Consider the following 16,802-nt stretch of genomic DNA (forward strand, 5'->3'; position numbering starts at 1 on the left):
CCGGCGCGGATAGTCTGTTCTACATACATGGTATCGCCCTTGTGTACGCCGGCCGAAACGTGCTCTGTCCCTGCACTCACCACCCCGATCCCCGACTACTTGCTGGCCTGGCACTCTGTATGATCTGGAGAAGAGCTTATGAAGCCGCGGCGCACCACCAATTCCGCCTCACCGCCGGTCTCCATGTTTCCTCCGTCTAGATCGCGCCGCGGACGGACACAACGAGCATGGACTTCTTGAAAGCGTGCACAACCAACATACATGCCATCGAGAGCGTAAGCCAAGTACGCTTCGCGCTCTTCCAGTTTCGCCACCACACCGCGCCTTCCCACTCGCAATGGTCGAAACTGCAGCGGGCAATCGCACGACTACGTGCCGACAATGTGCTATGCGCTGCCGTGGGCTCACAACTTTATGTTTTCGGGGACTCGGTGGGGGATGGGAACGCTGCGCACCAAGAGCTGGAGGCGGATTTTGAAGTCATCGCGAAAGGCACAGTCGCCGAGCGCGCAGCAGAACCCGCAACCAGTAGCCCTCGAGACGCCTTGTTGGCTGCCGTGGAGCTGTCAGTCGCGCACAGCCTGTCCAAAGACCCTGCAATCACGCATGTCGCGCCCTGGACTTGGCTGTATGGCAACCGTCGCGGAGAAGAGGTCGATGAAGGTGACAGCATGATGATCAAGCTTCGCGCCAGGACGACCTCGACAGATGGCCTCTACCTTGTCTCGGATGTCCTTCCTGCTACGCTTCAAGCAGTAGGTTCTGCATGGTGCAGTACCGATGAGCCACTAGTCCTAGCTCCGTTTGGCCAGTCTGCGCGACCCCTTGTTCTCGACTCCGGTAAGAACCTCCTCGACGGTGAGAACTGGAGGACGATCGTGGCAGAAATGCTGCCAACACAAGGTCTTGAATTGCCACGCGATACCCACTGGATTTCGGTTGAGCTTCTAGATGGCACTGACAATGCTTGGGCATGGCCTGCCCATCTATGCTTCATCACTTCAGCGCCCAGCAATCAAGTCGATGCTACCTTTGCAGAAGGCCGGGACTGGCGACGATGGTTCATTAGCACGGAGGAAGGCGCCATCTTCCGAAATCCTCTAGCCGTCACAGAGGACTGGTACAAAGGCTTCGCAGAAAGAGAACGCGCCAGGGCTGCTGCAGACGTTGTTGTGCCAACAGAAGCTCCCACGACTGGACAGGCTCCGCCTACGATGACTACTGAAGTGACGCCACTTGAGGCAGATACGGCTGTGTCGCCATCATTCACGCAGCGAGGAGCTGAACATCTGTCGGCCATGGTGGGCATCTATCCAACACCCCCTGATGGCTTCGCCCCGGCGCAGCCGGGCCTGCTGAGTGCTGCGACCCCTTCAGTGACACAGCCAGACCCGAGCAGTTCCGTGCTAGGCACATCACCGAATGAATCCATGCAACCAAAGCCTTCAGCACAGCATATTCCTCCACTGCATGATCCAAGCGAGCTGAATGCGGCGCAAGACGATTTATTCGGTGATGTCGGTGAAATGGGATTTGGCGACGCTGAAATAGAGGATGCGGATTTCAATTTCTTCGACGAGCCTGACGATGAGTTCACGGAGCAGCCACCGATGGAGACTCGTGATGTGCTCAACGAGTCCAATGCTGATGCAGAAACGATAAGTGCACCGCAGCCTACGGAATTGGCACTCGAAGGTGATGCTTCAGTGCTGCCGGACGCCTCAAATGACGACGATTTGCTACAATACGAACTTGCTGATACCACAAATGCAAACATTGCAGAGAAAGTCGACATTGAGGAGAGCTCCATTGGAGCCAGGGCTTTGAGTGAATCTTCTATTAAGCCAAAGCGGCCCTTGAGCCCTTTCGGCATTCGCGAACAACTTCTACCACCTCCCGTTCCAGCGAGCCACTCACAACTACATGCGGATACGCAGTCTCGCCACACGGGCCGCAGGGACAGCAGCTTTGCCTCGATCAATTTCCGCAATTCCATTCGCATGGCATCAATGTATGAACCCGCCCTGGTGGCCAAAGATGCAGCACGCACGAAGCCGCCTTCTGACTCTGTATGTATCACGCTTCCGCCTGCTCGCACCGGACCTGGCGTGAAACAGGCGGTCCACGACACCGACGGGTACGATGACGACAGCAGCGATAGCGAAGAAGAGTCCTGTGATTCGTCTTCGAGTGAGTTCGACGATTCGGACTTGCCGCCCAGGTTGCCCTGGGAGACCAGGAAACGAAAGCGACAGCTTGATGACGACGTTGCTACCTATTTTTTGAATGACCATATGAGTTCTTATGCGGAAGAAGATGAGGTCGGCAACGTGTCCGATGCTGCTGCTAGGGACACCATGGTAGCGGTGTTGCAGCAGTATTCTTCGAGTAACTTGCTTGCCGACTTCGTGTCAAGTCTACGCCCATCCAAGCCCACCCAGAACCCGCCTGCACTACATCACGCTTTACAGCCAGAATCAATGGAGACAGTGGCAGGTCCCCTACCGTCGCTTGAGAGTGCATATACTCTGACCAAGTCAGACCTCATTTGTGTCGCGCAACTCGTAGCCGATCAGGCCATCACTGCGAACGGACGCTCTTCGATAGGTGTACACGATCTTTCCGGTGATTCAGAACTGGGTGCACCTGTCGTGACAAAGTATTTGCGAGACCAACTCAAACGAGCTGTTCGCATAGCAGTACCAGAAGCGGTGGAGTGTGATCTTTCAGAGCTTGCACTATCGAAGGAGGCAGTCTTGCGCCAGACGACCAATGCTGGGAAGACGTCACAAGGCCAGCCTCGGCCACCGCAGCGGCTCGACAGTGCGCACATCGGCCCCGATTGTTTTACACTGCCGTCGCCATTCTTGAGGTTGCGCCGTGGCCGTGATGCTTGGGAAATGCTGCCCGCCTGCATACCATTTTGGGAGACGCTAGGGCTCAGCCCAGCAGCTGGTCCCAAGCATCTCCGTGCGTTCTGCGTCTTTCCATTCAACGAGGATCTCCAGCGCCTGGCCGATCACTTTCTGAGTGACCTGGGCACCGCCTACGAGAATTGCAAATTGGGCACCCACGTTCACTTGCGCAACGCCAGCGAAGTGGACGTGCACGATACTTTCGAGGACGGCATGGCCCCTGTTGATCTAGGAGAAGAAGCGTCGCTGGAGGCTGCTCTCAAATCGTATGCTACCACCTGTTCAGACTTAGGCAAAGCTTTGTCGACTATTGCTCACCAGGAGTCTGAGGATCGTGCCATCGTCGTGTACATCCTCAATCCTTTCAGCGGAGAGGAGGCACGCCAACATCTTTGTGCTTGTTTCTGGACGCTTTTTCAGACTTACCGAGACAACATGCCCAGAGCATCCGGCGAACGAGGAGGAAGCGACATCTTCTTACAGCTTCTGCCAATCTCACTGGTAGCCGCCTGCGATGCTTTTGTGCCACCGGACGCCAGGCGGATGTCGATTCTAGCTCGTGAGATCTATGACCGGTGTCCGCCCACCTCTGCTCTGCAATTGTCTGACATAGCCGCCCCACTGCCAAACCTTGCTGCTCCGACCGTGGAATTGGCCAGTATGGCGCCTAAGCGGCTCGGCTTTCAACTAATACCCGAAGCTGCTGCGGATCTCCTATACGAAGGGTCCATCCTTCATCTAGCATACGCTTGCAGCTCAGATGGTAAGTGGCTGACGGCATCCTGGATAGACAGCACAGGAAAGTACCAGTCCAGTTCTTCATTCTGCATGGTTGGCAGAACATTTGCGGAAACTGCGGAAGACGTATGGGAACACACCAAGACCATCATGGCAGCACGCCAAGTTTCATGGCGAATATTTGTTGTCACGCAAGACAGCGCGATCGAGGCCTCTATTATGCACTGCTGGCGAATGCTCGCAGCCAAGCCTCGCCCTCAGCCTGTCTGCGTGACGATGCTGTCTATCCAGAGCGAGCCACTGTTGCAGTTGTTGCCACCATATGCGGGGCTCGAGCACGCTGCAATTGGGAGCGCAGAGAACGGTGTCCTTACACCAGCGTCCACCCCTCAAGGAGCCACATTTACGTCCTCGCCCGATGTTGCGGGACATGGAGGCAACGCACCTTTGACTCCCGCGCCCAGCGACACAGCTACATCGCTCCCAGCGGACAGTGCAGCTGATGCCGATGCGCAACTGACTGATATGACTGACGAGACATGGGGCGTGCTTTTGACCTCGAAGCTGAGCGGCACTACACAGAATAGCAGCATGGCGCATGGAGTCTTATTGCAGCGCGGTCAAGTGGCCTTACACGATACTGATCAGATCGAGATGATCGACAAATTGCCTTCGCTTGGTGTGAACATACACTGGACAATACAGGTCAAACCGCAAGGAACTGTCGACGAAGGAAGCATCAAGCAGGCTGAATTGACCTTGCGAGAGGTGTTGCGAATGTTCCGCGGACTGTCCTTATTAACAAAGGCGAGAGGCCTGGAATGTAGTGTTGGCGCCTTCGCACCATTACATGTCGCGACAGCTGTCATGGGAGCAGCAGGTTTAGACGGCCTGTTGGCAGACCCAGAAGGAATTGAGTGACGAAACTGCTCGTTTGCGCGCACTGAGCAAATATATAGCGATATGCTCAAACAATGTGGAGCCGCGTCAGCGGTCATCGTCCACAAAGAACCTCTGCGAAGTTTCGCGTCCCACCGAGATCGTAGATGTTTTCGATGTCATTCAGACTCCAAACGCGAGCCCACAACCTCTCTTGACCCTGCGGAGGCCTGCCGTTATTCGTTCTGACGATAACATCGTCAGCCTTTGCCACGTGCGGTTCCACATCATCCACCTCATCGTTGTAAGCGTTCAAGGCAGGGTTCTGAGAATCGTCGAGGTCAGGGCATTCCTGTGCTCTTGCACGGTTGTGAGCTCTTAGGTCCTGCCTCCGAGCCCTGAACACATAGCCATCTGCCATGTCTTCTTTGAGATCTGACCACTTCTGTGACTCGTTGGTCGTCATACCGGCCCAGATCAGATACAAGTGGTAAGCCAGAAGACCAAGAGGCAAGCAGGCTGTTGAAACAGCCAGTAAGCCGACGCCAGCGATCGATATGCCGCCACGATTGAGAGCGGCTACGATTGCATTTCCGATGCTCTCTAGTCGAGCCCAGCTGAACAATGGCGTGGTTGAGTCGATCGTCAGATACGGTCGTAGCAGGTACCAGCTGAGATAGCTGCCATAGATTTGGACGAGGCCGATTGAAAGAAGCAGGGCAAGAAAGTAGTGATAGTTGCCCCGTCCTAGACAGTTATTGACCCAGGGGCAATGGTGATCGCACTTCGCTACGCAGTGTCCGCAAAAACTGCAGTGCTTCGATCGCGCAGGCTTGATGAGGTTGCATGTCTTGCAAGTCACGCCGGGCTGGAACAGAATGTGATCGTAGGAGTAATCGGTCATGCGTCTTGCATGGTTCTCCAGCGTAATGTAGTGGCTGGTGCATTTTACGGTGAGATGAGTGAAGAGGTAAGGAAGAACGACCAGCAACGGCACAGGGAGCAGTTGCTTCGTCGGAAGTCGGTGGACAGTGTTCCACAGAAAGAGGAAGATGGCGCCCGTCAGTATAAACAGGAAAATAATCTAGCCTCACCTTTAGCGACTATGGACGGAATTTCTTGGCAAAGGCGGCTGCAGCCTAGGGTACGGTGCATACCAGGACGACGGGATTCTGCTCGTAGAACAGGTAAGTGCCCAGTTTCTTGCTCTTGCGCGTCACTTTTCCGCCTGTCGCTGCCCGGTCGAGTCGTCGGAGCGCACTGGGCGTGTGGATGCAGAGGACGCGTTGAAGCCAGCCGATCGGCGTCCTGCGTAGCGACGGCAGTTGCCCGAAGAGCGCGACGAAGGTCAAGAAGGAGACGAGCAGGATACCGATGAGCAGTTTCCGGAGCAGAGCCATGCCGTTAGCCCTGGCTAACCTTCCTGGCTCGATAGCAACGGCGGCGGTGAATCAGGCGGAAGCGCTGCAGTGCGAGTGACGACGAATTTCGGACCGGGAGTTGGACGCGTCAAGCAAGCGCGTTCTGGCCCCACTACGACTGCACGTACTTCACATACCATCGACCTTCGATGGATACAACCCCATGGCCGGCGCGTCCATTGTCGTGAGCGATGCATCGGCAGAACACCGTCGCACTGGCGCAGCGACTCTCTTCGCCGATCTCAGCTTCTTCTGCCTCCAGAAGTTGCCTACACGCTCCCAGCTTATCCGCGACATCGAAGCCAATGGCGGTCGCGTGGTGAAGAACGAGAAATTGGCCGACTATGTCATTGCAGACCACGTGCGGAAAGACGTGCCTGCCGGCAGCTATTCCTGGACGCTCATCACCACCGCCATTGCCAACGGAGCGCTACCAGACCCCGCCGAGCATTACGCTGGTCCGAGGCCAGGCACCGTTCGAGATGTAGGCTCTGCTGCTCCAGGCAAAGCCACACGTACACCCTTCAATCATGAGGAAGACAAGCAGCTGTGGCAGTGGGTGGAGCAGGAAAAGGCTCGTGGGGGTCAGGTCAAAGGCAACGATATCTACAAGCGCCTAGAACAGATCAATCCTCGTCACACCTTTCAGTCATGGCGCGATCGCTACCTAAAAAAGCTCATGGATAACCCACCCGCTGGGATACAGCCCACTGTGCCCGCAAATGCTCCTCCAAGTCCTCCAACTGCGCTAGATGGGGAGATCGAGGAAGAGCAAGCGTCCACGCCTCCGGCGAAGCGTCGCAGAGTTGAGATCGTGGATGAGACGGATCAAAGGCCTGAGCATTCTGGGAATCGAGCAGAAGATGAAGTGCATGCTGGCGACCACGAGAAGGAAGAGACTGACGTAGACCTGCTCATGCCCCACGCTGCAGATATTGACAATGTTTTGGAAGACCAGTGGCTACCCGCGTGGGAGCTTTGGGCTGAGGCATATCCGCATCGTTCGGCTCAAGAGTGGGCCAAGTTTTGGCAGGAAGATGTTCGTCCTATATATCAAGCACAACTTCGAGACAAGGCCAATACGGAAAGCCCTAGCGTGAGACCTTCGGACGCTGGAGAAAATCAGAGAAAACGCAAAAGACACTTCGATGTTGTGCCGACTAATGGCGAGAGCCATTTGGAGCCTGGGTCACCTCAGCCGCGATCTCAGAATCACTCGCCATCTCGCTCGTCCGACGTGGGCCGCATTGATCATACCACTAAAGCTGCCACTGCCACGGCTTCAGAAAGCCTAGGTCCCTTCACCGAACTCTTGACATCCGATGAGAATCGTGCGGCTGCCCAGCAAATCACAAACGAATCGCTGGTCGCTTTCGATGAGAGTGCGAGTCGTGCAGGCTTGGTGGAACCCAGCAGCGAGGGCGAGGACCTCATCGAACTTCTTACACACGAGAACGATCAACTAGAACACAGACCTTACATAAGTGATGGGCCCGAGATCGAACACCTGCAGAGCCTAGAGGTACAGCAGCGTCCCACAGAAGATGATATTGGAGCGACATTGTCGGAGGACGATCTTGCGTCTGATTTCGAGTCACAGCTATCTAGAGGTACTGCCCTCACCGAAGCTAATCTCGCTGCGCAGGAAGCTCGACACAAAGCACCCCTACTAAGAGGCGCAGACCTGCCCGAGGACGATGCGAACAATGACCAGTCCGATTTTGTCAAGTATTTGCAGCAAAGTCTGATGCCGAGCCACAATCAGCCCGAAGTTTCACAGGAACGGGAAGAGTCAGAGAACCACCGGGTTGCTGGGAAGGCGCGATCAATAGAGAACGAGTCCGAGAATGATGTTGATGAGGTGATACTATCTAACCTAGAATGGCCGTCGTCGCCTCAACGGCCGCGAGTCACCACAATGCCCTCGAACACGCAGGCAGAAGACATACAAAATCGTCCTTCCGCAAAGGAGAATGGGCTCGCAGCTGGCAGCCCTCCTGCAGCATCTAGTACCGCCATACTTGATGTCGCTGCCCGTTCTGGCGGACTTGAAGCAACGAACATGGAGCCCAGCGACGACTTGGATCAAGAGGTCGACCTCTCTGTTGCGTTTCCGGAAGTTGGAGGCGGCTTTGATCCCAGCTCTGATCGTGACAGCACACCGGCCTTGGCAGAAGAAGAGATCCTGGATGTAGGAGACTATTATGACGAAGTCGACGACCCGGATCCCTATACATACGACACCCCTCGGAAAGCGTCACAGGTTATTGAGATCTCATCAACTTCTATTCCTAGTTCACCTCTGCCAGACTCTCCAGGCTCTCAAGGTGGACCACGTGATCGGCAGGGAGTCAGGCCACTGGAGACGCAAGACTTCTATAATGCAGAGACACAGCAAGCAGATCTGACTATGCCCCTACCTTTTGACACTGATGACGAGGACGGCGATGAGAACGAGGGAGATGATCAAATGGCTCATGACTTGACCGAGACGATCGAGCAGCACGCTAGCAGTCAAGCAATGCGCGCAGAGTCGCCATTAGCAGATCTTGGGTCAGAGGACGAATCAGAACGACTGGAAAGCTGGATGGCAACCATGAAAGTCCGAGGCCACCATGAGAGCGCAATCATCGAAGCTGTCAAGTGTACTTCGTTGCAACTGGACCTCGCGGAATTTGTGTTGATGCACGTGAGGGCTGGCAAAGGAATCCCCACTGATGTTCCAGGCGTGTGGTCCGAGGACGAAGATGAGCAGCTGGAAGGAGGCAATGCCAGGGCGATCCGGTTGCTAGAGAAGAAGCACGGCTGGGACGCGTGTCGGGCGAGATTAAATTATCTCGAACAGTACCGCGACACTGAATGATGAATGGTTTGGAACTGGGTGGCAGCGTCTATATTTTTGCTTATGAGATACCCCCTTTATGCGTGTGCAGTTCGTGTCCGCTCTCGTCAATCGTTCCTTCCTATTCCCGTTCGTCACTTCGTGTGCGTGAGCGTATCGACGACTCAAGAGTGGTAGTTGTCGAGCGGTGCTTCGTGTTTGATTTCATCCCAGATGGCATCGATCCTCTTCACGGCTTTGTCGCTGAGCGGCCCACCTCCGATCGAGTCCAATGTCTCTTGCAGCTGTTCTACACTGCTGGCGCCGATAATAAGAGCGTCGCCGTTCTCATTGTTCAGTGGAGAGTTGTAAGCAACCCATCGGTAAGCCAGATCGGCTCTCGTGATCTGTGCGATGAGTGTCAGTAAGGAGCGTATCTTGAGAATCGAGGCAACTTACTCCTTCGTCTTTCGCAATGCTCGCCCATTGCTCCAGTGCATTAAGTAATGCAGGCTTTCCGTACTGCAGATTGTCGTTAGCTCCACTTGTTCTTCGACCATGCTGGAAAGGACAGCATGAAGCAGTCAGTGACTGACCAGTTTCTTGTACATGCTCGCACCACTCTCAGTGTTGTTGAACCTGCCCGACCCCTTCTCAATATCCTCCTTGGACTTCGACAAGAATCCTCCCGCCAGAGGACTATAGGCATAGAAAGAAATCCCCAACTTGCGAAGCGTCGGGAACAAAAGCTCTTCTTGCTTCCTCGCTACGGCACTATAATTGCCTTGGTAAACTTGCGGCAATGGATATCCCTTTTCCTTGCAGTGATTATAAACCTTCTCGACATCCTCGGCTTTGTAATTCGACAGTCCGAAACGTTTGAAGAAACCGGTTTTGTGGACTTCATTGATGGCTGAGAGGGTTTCTTCAATGGGTGTGCTGGGGTCTGGGGCGTGAATGTAGAAGATATCGACTTGGCCGAGTTTGTCTTTGCTGTTTTGGGCTTCTTTGAGGATGTTCTCTCGTGAGGCTCCGTTCTCCTTGTTGAAGCCGCCGCGGGTTTTGGTGTCGAGAGTGAAGCGGCTTGGGGCGCCTGTTTCGCTCAGGATGGTTTCACTGTCGCCGTAGAGGTTGGCTGTGTCGATGGTCTTGACGCCTGCTGCGAGGAGGACTTCATAGGCACGCTTGAGTGTGGCGGTTTCTGCTAATGGTCTGCCGTTGTTGAGGCCAGCGCCGCCAAAGACGATCTTGAGTCCAGACATGATTGTTGATGATGGACAAAATGGGGAATCTATTCGTGCGGCATTGAGGTTCCATTGCCCCTCGACTCTTGCCCTGCTTACCAACCATATGCTGCAGCTGCGATGAGCTCATGGAGGACCCCACCTTGCGACATCTGGTCATCTTCTGCAGTATCGTCAAAGCAGAACAGACACTAGGAACAACGATGCATACTTTGCCTAGAAGATGTGGATATTCCTTCGGTCCTCATATCTCTACCTTGCGTAGCACATCTGAGGCACTCTGTCTCCAGAAATGATGCAGGCGTGGAAGGAAGTCAACAACGAGGAATCGGATGTTTCCGAAGTTTTGGCCCGCTGTTTGCTATCTGCAAGTACATGTAGCGTCCGTCTCCAGTCGTCAATGATTATGGCACTTGCGCTTACTGCATACAGACGTGCATTGACCTGATGAGGCAGTGCTGGACGGCAAGGCTGGTGGGCCAGGGGGAAGGCGGCGCGGCGAGTAAGTGAAGACTGACCGAGACTTTGGCAGTGTCTTGGCATCACGCAGAGCCCCAAAAGACATGCGTCGCTCCTTCCCTGTGGCTTTTTATAGCTCGGCGCCCGCTAGACCACACGTCGCTCTTCACACACGAGCTCGTCGACGTAACCTCCGTGTTGCTTCGGATTTCACGGTCTACGGGATCAACGACCATCCCACCGACGCCACCTGCCACTCAAGTCGGTCTGCAACATCGTACAATCGTAGCGGTGGGGCCACCGGCATTTTCACTTTCCACCTGCTTCGCCATGCAGCTGTCACTCTGCCTGCCGCGCCGTGATCTGCAGCGCAGCCTTCTCGTGGCGTTCTTGTCGTCCTGTCTGGGCTCTTGCTCCTCAGACCGACTGCTGTATTGGGCAGCCGTGTGCTGTAGGTGAGGAGGAGGCTGAGAAGCAGCTGACCGACCGACCATCGGCCCACCGGACGGACGCGTATGACCCGCTAGGCTCAAGTTTCGAATGCGACCCCGGTTCCTGATCTCGCGCGATGCGTGTAGCAGAACGATGGTCAAGTCGCGAATAGCAACGCACAAACGAGCCGTAGACCGATGCGGCCATCACTGTGCCGCCATCCGTGCTGTTTGGCCGCATCCGGTCACGAGGGAACGTGCAAGTGAAAGCGCTCATGCGATCGACACGAGGCCAAAACGGGCCAATGCGTGGCTTGCGTGGCCAACAGTGACTACGCGCGCTTCGATTTGAATGTGACGTGGAATGCGATTGCATGTGCGCCTCAAACATACAAAGCCTCTTGTCCCTTGTCCGATGTTTGCTCGCCGAACAATCACCTCCTCTCGCTCATATCGACCTTCGTTTTGAGCCATCCTAAGCAACATCAAAACACTCTCTACCCACAAGGATCAGTTCATTGCGCCGAGGAATCCAAAAGTGATTAGAAGTCGCCACAATGCGCTTCACCTCTCTTTCTGCCGCCGCCACTTTGGCGGCCATCGCAACAGCGCAGACTTTCACTGACTGCAATCCACTCGAGAAGACTTGCCCCAGCGAGCCAGGCTTGCCATCCGCCTCTTACTCGGCCGACTTCACACAAGGCGAAGGAGCTGCTTCTTCGTGGACCGCTGCGACTGGTACCAATCTCCAATATGGCGCTGATGGTGCTGTGTTCACGATTGCTGGGGAAGGTCAGGCCCCCACGATTGCATCTGACTTCAACATCTTCTTCGGCCGCTTCGAGGTCACCATGAAAGCGGCTTCCGGAACGGGTATCGTGTCGAGTATCGTGATGGAATCGGCCGTAAGTGCACCTTCAGCATCTTGTCTGACTGTTAACTGACTTCCTTTTAGGACCTCGACGAAATCGACTGGGAGTTTGTAGGCGGCCAGAGTGGTGAAGTCCAGTCCAATTTCTATGGCAAGGGCAACACTACGACGTACGACAGGGCCGTCTACCATCCTGTTGCCGATGCCCAGAACATATGGCACACGTACGGCATCGATTGGACGAGTGAGCGCATCGAGTTCTCCATTGACGGCACCGTCATTCGCACCGTACCATACTCTAGCGCCCAGACCGTCAATGGTCAGAACTATCCGCAGACCCCGATGCAGTTGAAGTTGGGTAGCTGGGCGGGTGGTGCAAGCCAAGACGAGGGTACTGTGGAATGGGCTGGAGGCAAGACAGATTTTGCTCAGGGACCATTCACGATGCTGGTCAAGTCTGTCAACGTGATGAACTACAATCCGGCTTGCCAGTACACGTACTCGGACAACACAGGCTCCTGGCAGAGCATCGATGTCGTCAAGAGTGGCGACTCGTGCAATGCCGAGGGCGCTGCTTCATCTGCCCCTGCTACTCAATCTGCAGTTGGCACTGCGACTGCCACTGCTCAAACGACAGTGACTTCTGCGCCTACTGTCAGCCAAAGCGTGGCACCAATCGAAAACACCATTCCGACCCTCCGCACCACCGTTACGGGATCGAGCTACAGCGTTAACACCGCCAGTCTTTCCGTCCTCAACTCTGGAATTCCGACCGCCGCCACTTCCACAGCACCATCCAGCCAGCAGACTGGTAGCGCGACCACCACCCGGGCTTCGGCATCAACAAGTGCAGATACTGAGCAGTCTACAGGCGCTGCATCCGTCAACACTATCTCGGCTGGCATCTCTCTGCTCGGCCTGATCTTTGCGACTCTGCTTGTTTAAATCCTCTTACACGATAGAACTTGGGTCACACGAAGCCACGATGTACGATTGGATGAAGGAACTTTGCATTGGAAATGTCACGATAGGGGATTATTGCGGTTGGGGATAAGGACCTACAATAATAAAAAGCGTGATGAAGAGTAGCTCCAGACTACTTCCATAGAGACAGATGTGGGATAATTGAATACGGTCGCGAGACTGATTGCACTCATGCGCCTGCGTGACACTTCCTGTACTTTATGGAGCTGCAAATCTCATCATCACATAGGCTCATGCAAAGTCTTGTATGAAAACGCGGAGCCATAGATGGCGATACACTCGGGTCCTATGAAGGATTTCCGATGAACTCGCAAGGGCCATGCAATGTGTACATGGAGCATCTGTGATGATCATTAACACCATGGATGGTCACGTACACCTGGCACTAAGTTGACACAGAGAACCATGGCCTACAAGTTACATTGATGGAACTAGACACTTTCCTGTAGCACTTCGATAGCACGAGTTTTGTCGTTGAAACCGCGCTGCGAAGTCGCATCTGAAATGACGCTGGTGACGGCGGTTCAAAGATTTCGAGATGCGGCCCTCAAGCAAGCTCAATGCGATCGAAGAGGGTACTGCAGCAATACAAGCATAGATTGAAAGCCATTCGTGTAGCGAGCAATGTTATGCGGCATACGCTCTCCCAGACTTTTTCCATACTGTACAAACAGCGATTGTCCGGCTGACAAATTGTCCCACAACAGAGAGCTAAGCCAGAGTATCGCATGTATAATGCCGTCTTCGACACCAGCGCAAACATAGACCCCGTCACGATCACGACATCTCCCGCAAAAAGTTATCCTCCTTAATCTTACTCCTCCTCTTCTCCCTCATAGCCTTCGTCAACTCCTCCTGCGCCCTATAAGCCTCCTTATTGCCCTCCAACGTCCCATCAGCCCCCGGAAGATCAATACTCTGCTCGTACAAAGGTACTTTAGGCGCCAAAGCTTCCGGATCAAGTAATTGCTGTTTCCTCAACGCCTTTGCGGCTATTCGTCGTTGCTTTTTGGATTTTGCTAAAAGGAAACAATTCGTTAGTATTGCAATATACGAAGCAGTGTGTGAAAGGTTTGTGGTGGTTAGACATACAGAATAAATCCCCCTCTGCATCTTTCGGTTGTCCGCCTGGTGTATCTCCTTTATCGTGTAATGCGGTCCACAACCACGATGGGTATTCGTGGTCTTCCAATGCTACTGGATCTTGCTTGTTTTTCATGAAATTGAGGCCTTTGAGTACTGTTCCCGCTGGGACGCTCGAGACAATTTTGGCGGCTTGCTTGCTCTGCTTGGTCTCAATGGGAAGATCCACTTTCCCGCTGTTCGGAGATGGGGTTAGAGGTGTGCTGAAGGGCTGTGCAGCCGATGTCGATGTCGCTGCCGGTTTATCGTTCGGTCGGCCATCAGATGCGGTCGTCTCCTGCGCTGAGACAGCCTGCGCGCTCATGACTGCATTATTGGAAAAGTTCCGCCTGCTCACAGACTGCGAGCCTCGGCCGGCGAGCCGGCGCATGCATTGGCGACAAATCATTGTGGTGGGTGTGTTGAATGTGCTGGTTGCGTGGATGCGTGGATGCGTGACACGGAGGTGCTGCGGAGTTCGCAGCTTCACGCGACAAATGCCAAGAAAAGAGAGCTTTCCGCGTGAAGTTCATGCGATTAAGAGAACTGATTGAAACATCTGCAAGCTACAATATGAATAGTCTTTCATTCTGTGCTATGTCTTCGCAATACATCCATACAGGTGCCATCTATTCCTGAGCGCGTTGCGCGTGGGTATAAGGGTTTTCGTATGCGCAATTCATCATGTCCTCAAGACGCCGTTCCCCAATTCTGTACTGCTCGAAAGAACATCTTCTCACGCTGCGTTAATCGTGGCCATCCAGTAAGAATGATGGTATCTCAAGACCGAAAACTCCGTGCGCCAAGTTCCGTGCTCCCTCTCACACCATGTGCTTCACGGGAGCATGCACAAATGTCGTGCACAAGGTATCAAATTGAAGCCGAGCTGTTGCGCCAGTCTATTGGCCATCCTCTTGACCATCGCCATCTTCGTCATCACTCTTCGCCTTCTTTGTTGGCGTGTCACTTTTCGCGTCGCCGTTCATCTCACCTGCTTTCCGCTTAGCACTGTCCGTGCTATGAACAGAATCATCTTCACCTTTTGGGTCTTTACTGTCCGTAGGGAGGGTGCCGTTAGCTTCCATCTGTGCCACCTCGTCTGCGGTCAGGAAACGGCCGCCCGGTCCTCTGGGTCTACGCATAGCATGATTGTGTCGCGACTCGTGTAGGTACGGCTTCCTGCCCTTCGATGTGAGTCGCAGTGCCTCCTCCAGCTTCTGCCGTGCCATTCGCCTCTTGAGGATTCGATGGAATTGTTTCGCATTGACATAGAGGGGTGACTCTTCGTTCGCGCCAGCTACTGGGACTTCAGGCGATTGTTGTTGCGGAGGCGGCGGAGCTTGCGTCTGTTGTGGTTGCGTTGGTGGTCGAGGTGCGCCCAGAGGTGGTGCTCCCTGCGGGTTCTGCACCGCTGGAGCGTTGACGGAATGCGACATGCGGCGTGGCTGTGACATTTGCCCCGGCTGCATCTGTGCCATGTTATTGGGCATTGGCTGTGCGGAGGAGGACATGTTCAGCTGATGTGCCATGCTGCTCGGTACGTTCATCGCGTTCTGTTGCGGCGACTGTGGATTCGGCCGTCCATCGGTCTTGACCTGATTTAGGCGAGGCGAGGTTTGTGGCAGTTGGCCTGGCAGCGACGAATCTTGAATCGAGTAGGAAGGCGCGTAGCCTGAAGCAGCGGCCGTGGCCATGGCGGCCGCTTGTGAGGGCGACACGCCGTACTGTGGTTGCACTCCATAGCCGTTGTACCCAATCTGCGGCATCATTTGTTGCGCGTAGTTCGGCTGCTGTTGGTTCTGGTTGTTCGGATGGTGGTATTGAGGATAGGAATCCATGATGAAGGCGGCGACTGCAGCGCAGCCAAGGTCAGAGCTTCAGATAGGTCGCGTATTGAGGTCCCTGGGCGCGACTGGAGCTCGAGGTGAAGGCGCAACGGACAGCGTAATCGTTGCGCGCAGGTACGATGGGAGTGACACGACGCGACGATGTTGCAGCCAATGCGCAGCGCCGGACAGGTCGATAGTAGTGGTTCGCGCCGGGGTGGTTCCTGCTGGTCGTGTAGTCTGCGGCCAGGCGGCGCAGCTAAATCAACTGAGGGCGCAGCGAATGGCTCTCAGTGGCTGCAGTGCGGGAACAGGAAGGGCGAAGGCGGAGTCTAAACTGTCGGCCAAACATCAGCGACGACTACTCTTGAGCTGGGGTGTGATGCGCTGGAGCGCGCGGGCGGGAAGGAGCTGAATACTGCGCTGCGGATGTGCCGCGCGATGCTGGCAGCTCGCCAGCGCATCACACCGCGCTACGACCGAAGCGCTTCACGACGCGACCGCACCGCCACATGCGCGCAGCAGAACCTCGCAAGGCAAGGGCGCGCATGAGCGAGTGATGGAGCGGTGAACGCGACACCCGCCGGCGAGGGCGGATGCGTCGAGGGCGGGCGGAGATGGGCAGAGCGATGCGCTGCGCATGCGTGTGCGAGGCTGCTCGCTCCCAAGCTCGGCCGCGGTCACTGTCGCAACAGCGCAGGCGAGCGCGTGTGCGGCAGCGCGTAGATGCACTCACCTGGATGTGGTCTCGAAAGCCTGCGAGCGCTCGTGATGGCGTGTCTGCGTGGTGTCAGCACGTCGGGCGTGGATGGCGACTCGATGGCCATGCGTGCTGGCTTGCTTGCGCCGCCACGTCAGAAGCTGGCAGCAGCAACAACAGCGAGCGAGCGCAAATGGCACGTCGGGCGCGCTACGGCGGCGTCGCGTGGTGTCGGCCGCCGTGCTGGCACGAGAGCACATGGAGGTTATAGTGCGCATACCTTCTGTGAATGGCTCACGGTCTCTGTAGGCCCCGCCGTAGGGCAGGCCAATCGACTCGGGTTTGGGGGTGGTGGATGGTTTTATTGGTCAAAGGATGAGAGTGAAGAAAG

At 55.1% G+C, this 16,802-nt stretch overlaps 7 protein-coding genes across 7 annotated transcripts; 3 read left to right on the forward strand and 4 right to left on the reverse strand.

The window, feature by feature from the left end:
- Positions 1-227: 227 nt before the first annotated feature.
- Positions 228-4,574, forward strand: CKM354_000262500 (uncharacterized protein; the record flags this gene model as incomplete). Its single annotated transcript, XM_044797786.1, has 1 exon — positions 228-4,574. The coding sequence occupies one exon, from the start codon at positions 228-230 to the stop codon at positions 4,572-4,574; it is 4,347 nt and encodes a 1,448-aa protein (XP_044653721.1).
- Positions 4,575-4,647: 73 nt separating this feature from the next.
- Positions 4,648-5,932, reverse strand: CKM354_000262600 (palmitoyltransferase SWF1; the record flags this gene model as incomplete). The annotated part of the gene is made up of 2 exons (XM_044797787.1): positions 4,648-5,616; positions 5,690-5,932. The coding sequence occupies 2 exons, from the start codon at positions 5,930-5,932 to the stop codon at positions 4,648-4,650; spliced, it is 1,212 nt and encodes a 403-aa protein (XP_044653722.1).
- Positions 5,933-6,116: 184 nt separating this feature from the next.
- CKM354_000262700 (uncharacterized protein) lies at positions 6,117-8,816 on the forward strand (the record flags this gene model as incomplete). The annotated part of the gene is made up of 1 exon (XM_044797788.1): positions 6,117-8,816. One exon carries the CDS (start codon positions 6,117-6,119, stop codon positions 8,814-8,816), a length of 2,700 nt encoding a protein of 899 aa, XP_044653723.1.
- A 143-nt stretch (positions 8,817-8,959) lies between these two features.
- CKM354_000262800 (uncharacterized protein) lies at positions 8,960-10,036 on the reverse strand (the record flags this gene model as incomplete). The annotated part of the gene is made up of 3 exons (XM_044797789.1): positions 8,960-9,181; positions 9,234-9,296; positions 9,371-10,036. The coding sequence occupies 3 exons, from the start codon at positions 10,034-10,036 to the stop codon at positions 8,960-8,962; spliced, it is 951 nt and encodes a 316-aa protein (XP_044653724.1).
- A 1,429-nt stretch (positions 10,037-11,465) lies between these two features.
- On the forward strand, positions 11,466-12,724 carry CKM354_000262900 (uncharacterized protein; the record flags this gene model as incomplete). The annotated part of the gene is made up of 2 exons (XM_044797790.1): positions 11,466-11,813; positions 11,864-12,724. The coding sequence occupies 2 exons, from the start codon at positions 11,466-11,468 to the stop codon at positions 12,722-12,724; spliced, it is 1,209 nt and encodes a 402-aa protein (XP_044653725.1).
- An 816-nt stretch (positions 12,725-13,540) lies between these two features.
- On the reverse strand, positions 13,541-14,294 carry CKM354_000263000 (mitochondrial 54S ribosomal protein YmL37; the record flags this gene model as incomplete). The annotated part of the gene is made up of 2 exons (XM_044797791.1): positions 13,541-13,782; positions 13,856-14,294. The coding sequence occupies 2 exons, from the start codon at positions 14,292-14,294 to the stop codon at positions 13,541-13,543; spliced, it is 681 nt and encodes a 226-aa protein (XP_044653726.1).
- A 490-nt stretch (positions 14,295-14,784) lies between these two features.
- CKM354_000263100 (transcription activator HAP2) lies at positions 14,785-15,723 on the reverse strand (the record flags this gene model as incomplete). The annotated part of the gene is made up of 1 exon (XM_044797792.1): positions 14,785-15,723. The coding sequence occupies one exon, from the start codon at positions 15,721-15,723 to the stop codon at positions 14,785-14,787; it is 939 nt and encodes a 312-aa protein (XP_044653727.1).
- Positions 15,724-16,802: the final 1,079 nt, after the last annotated feature.

This window comes from Cercospora kikuchii, assembly GCF_019650295.1.
Source record: "Cercospora kikuchii DNA, contig_00002, whole genome shotgun sequence".
Classification (NCBI taxonomy): Eukaryota; Fungi; Ascomycota; class Dothideomycetes; order Mycosphaerellales; family Mycosphaerellaceae; genus Cercospora; species Cercospora kikuchii.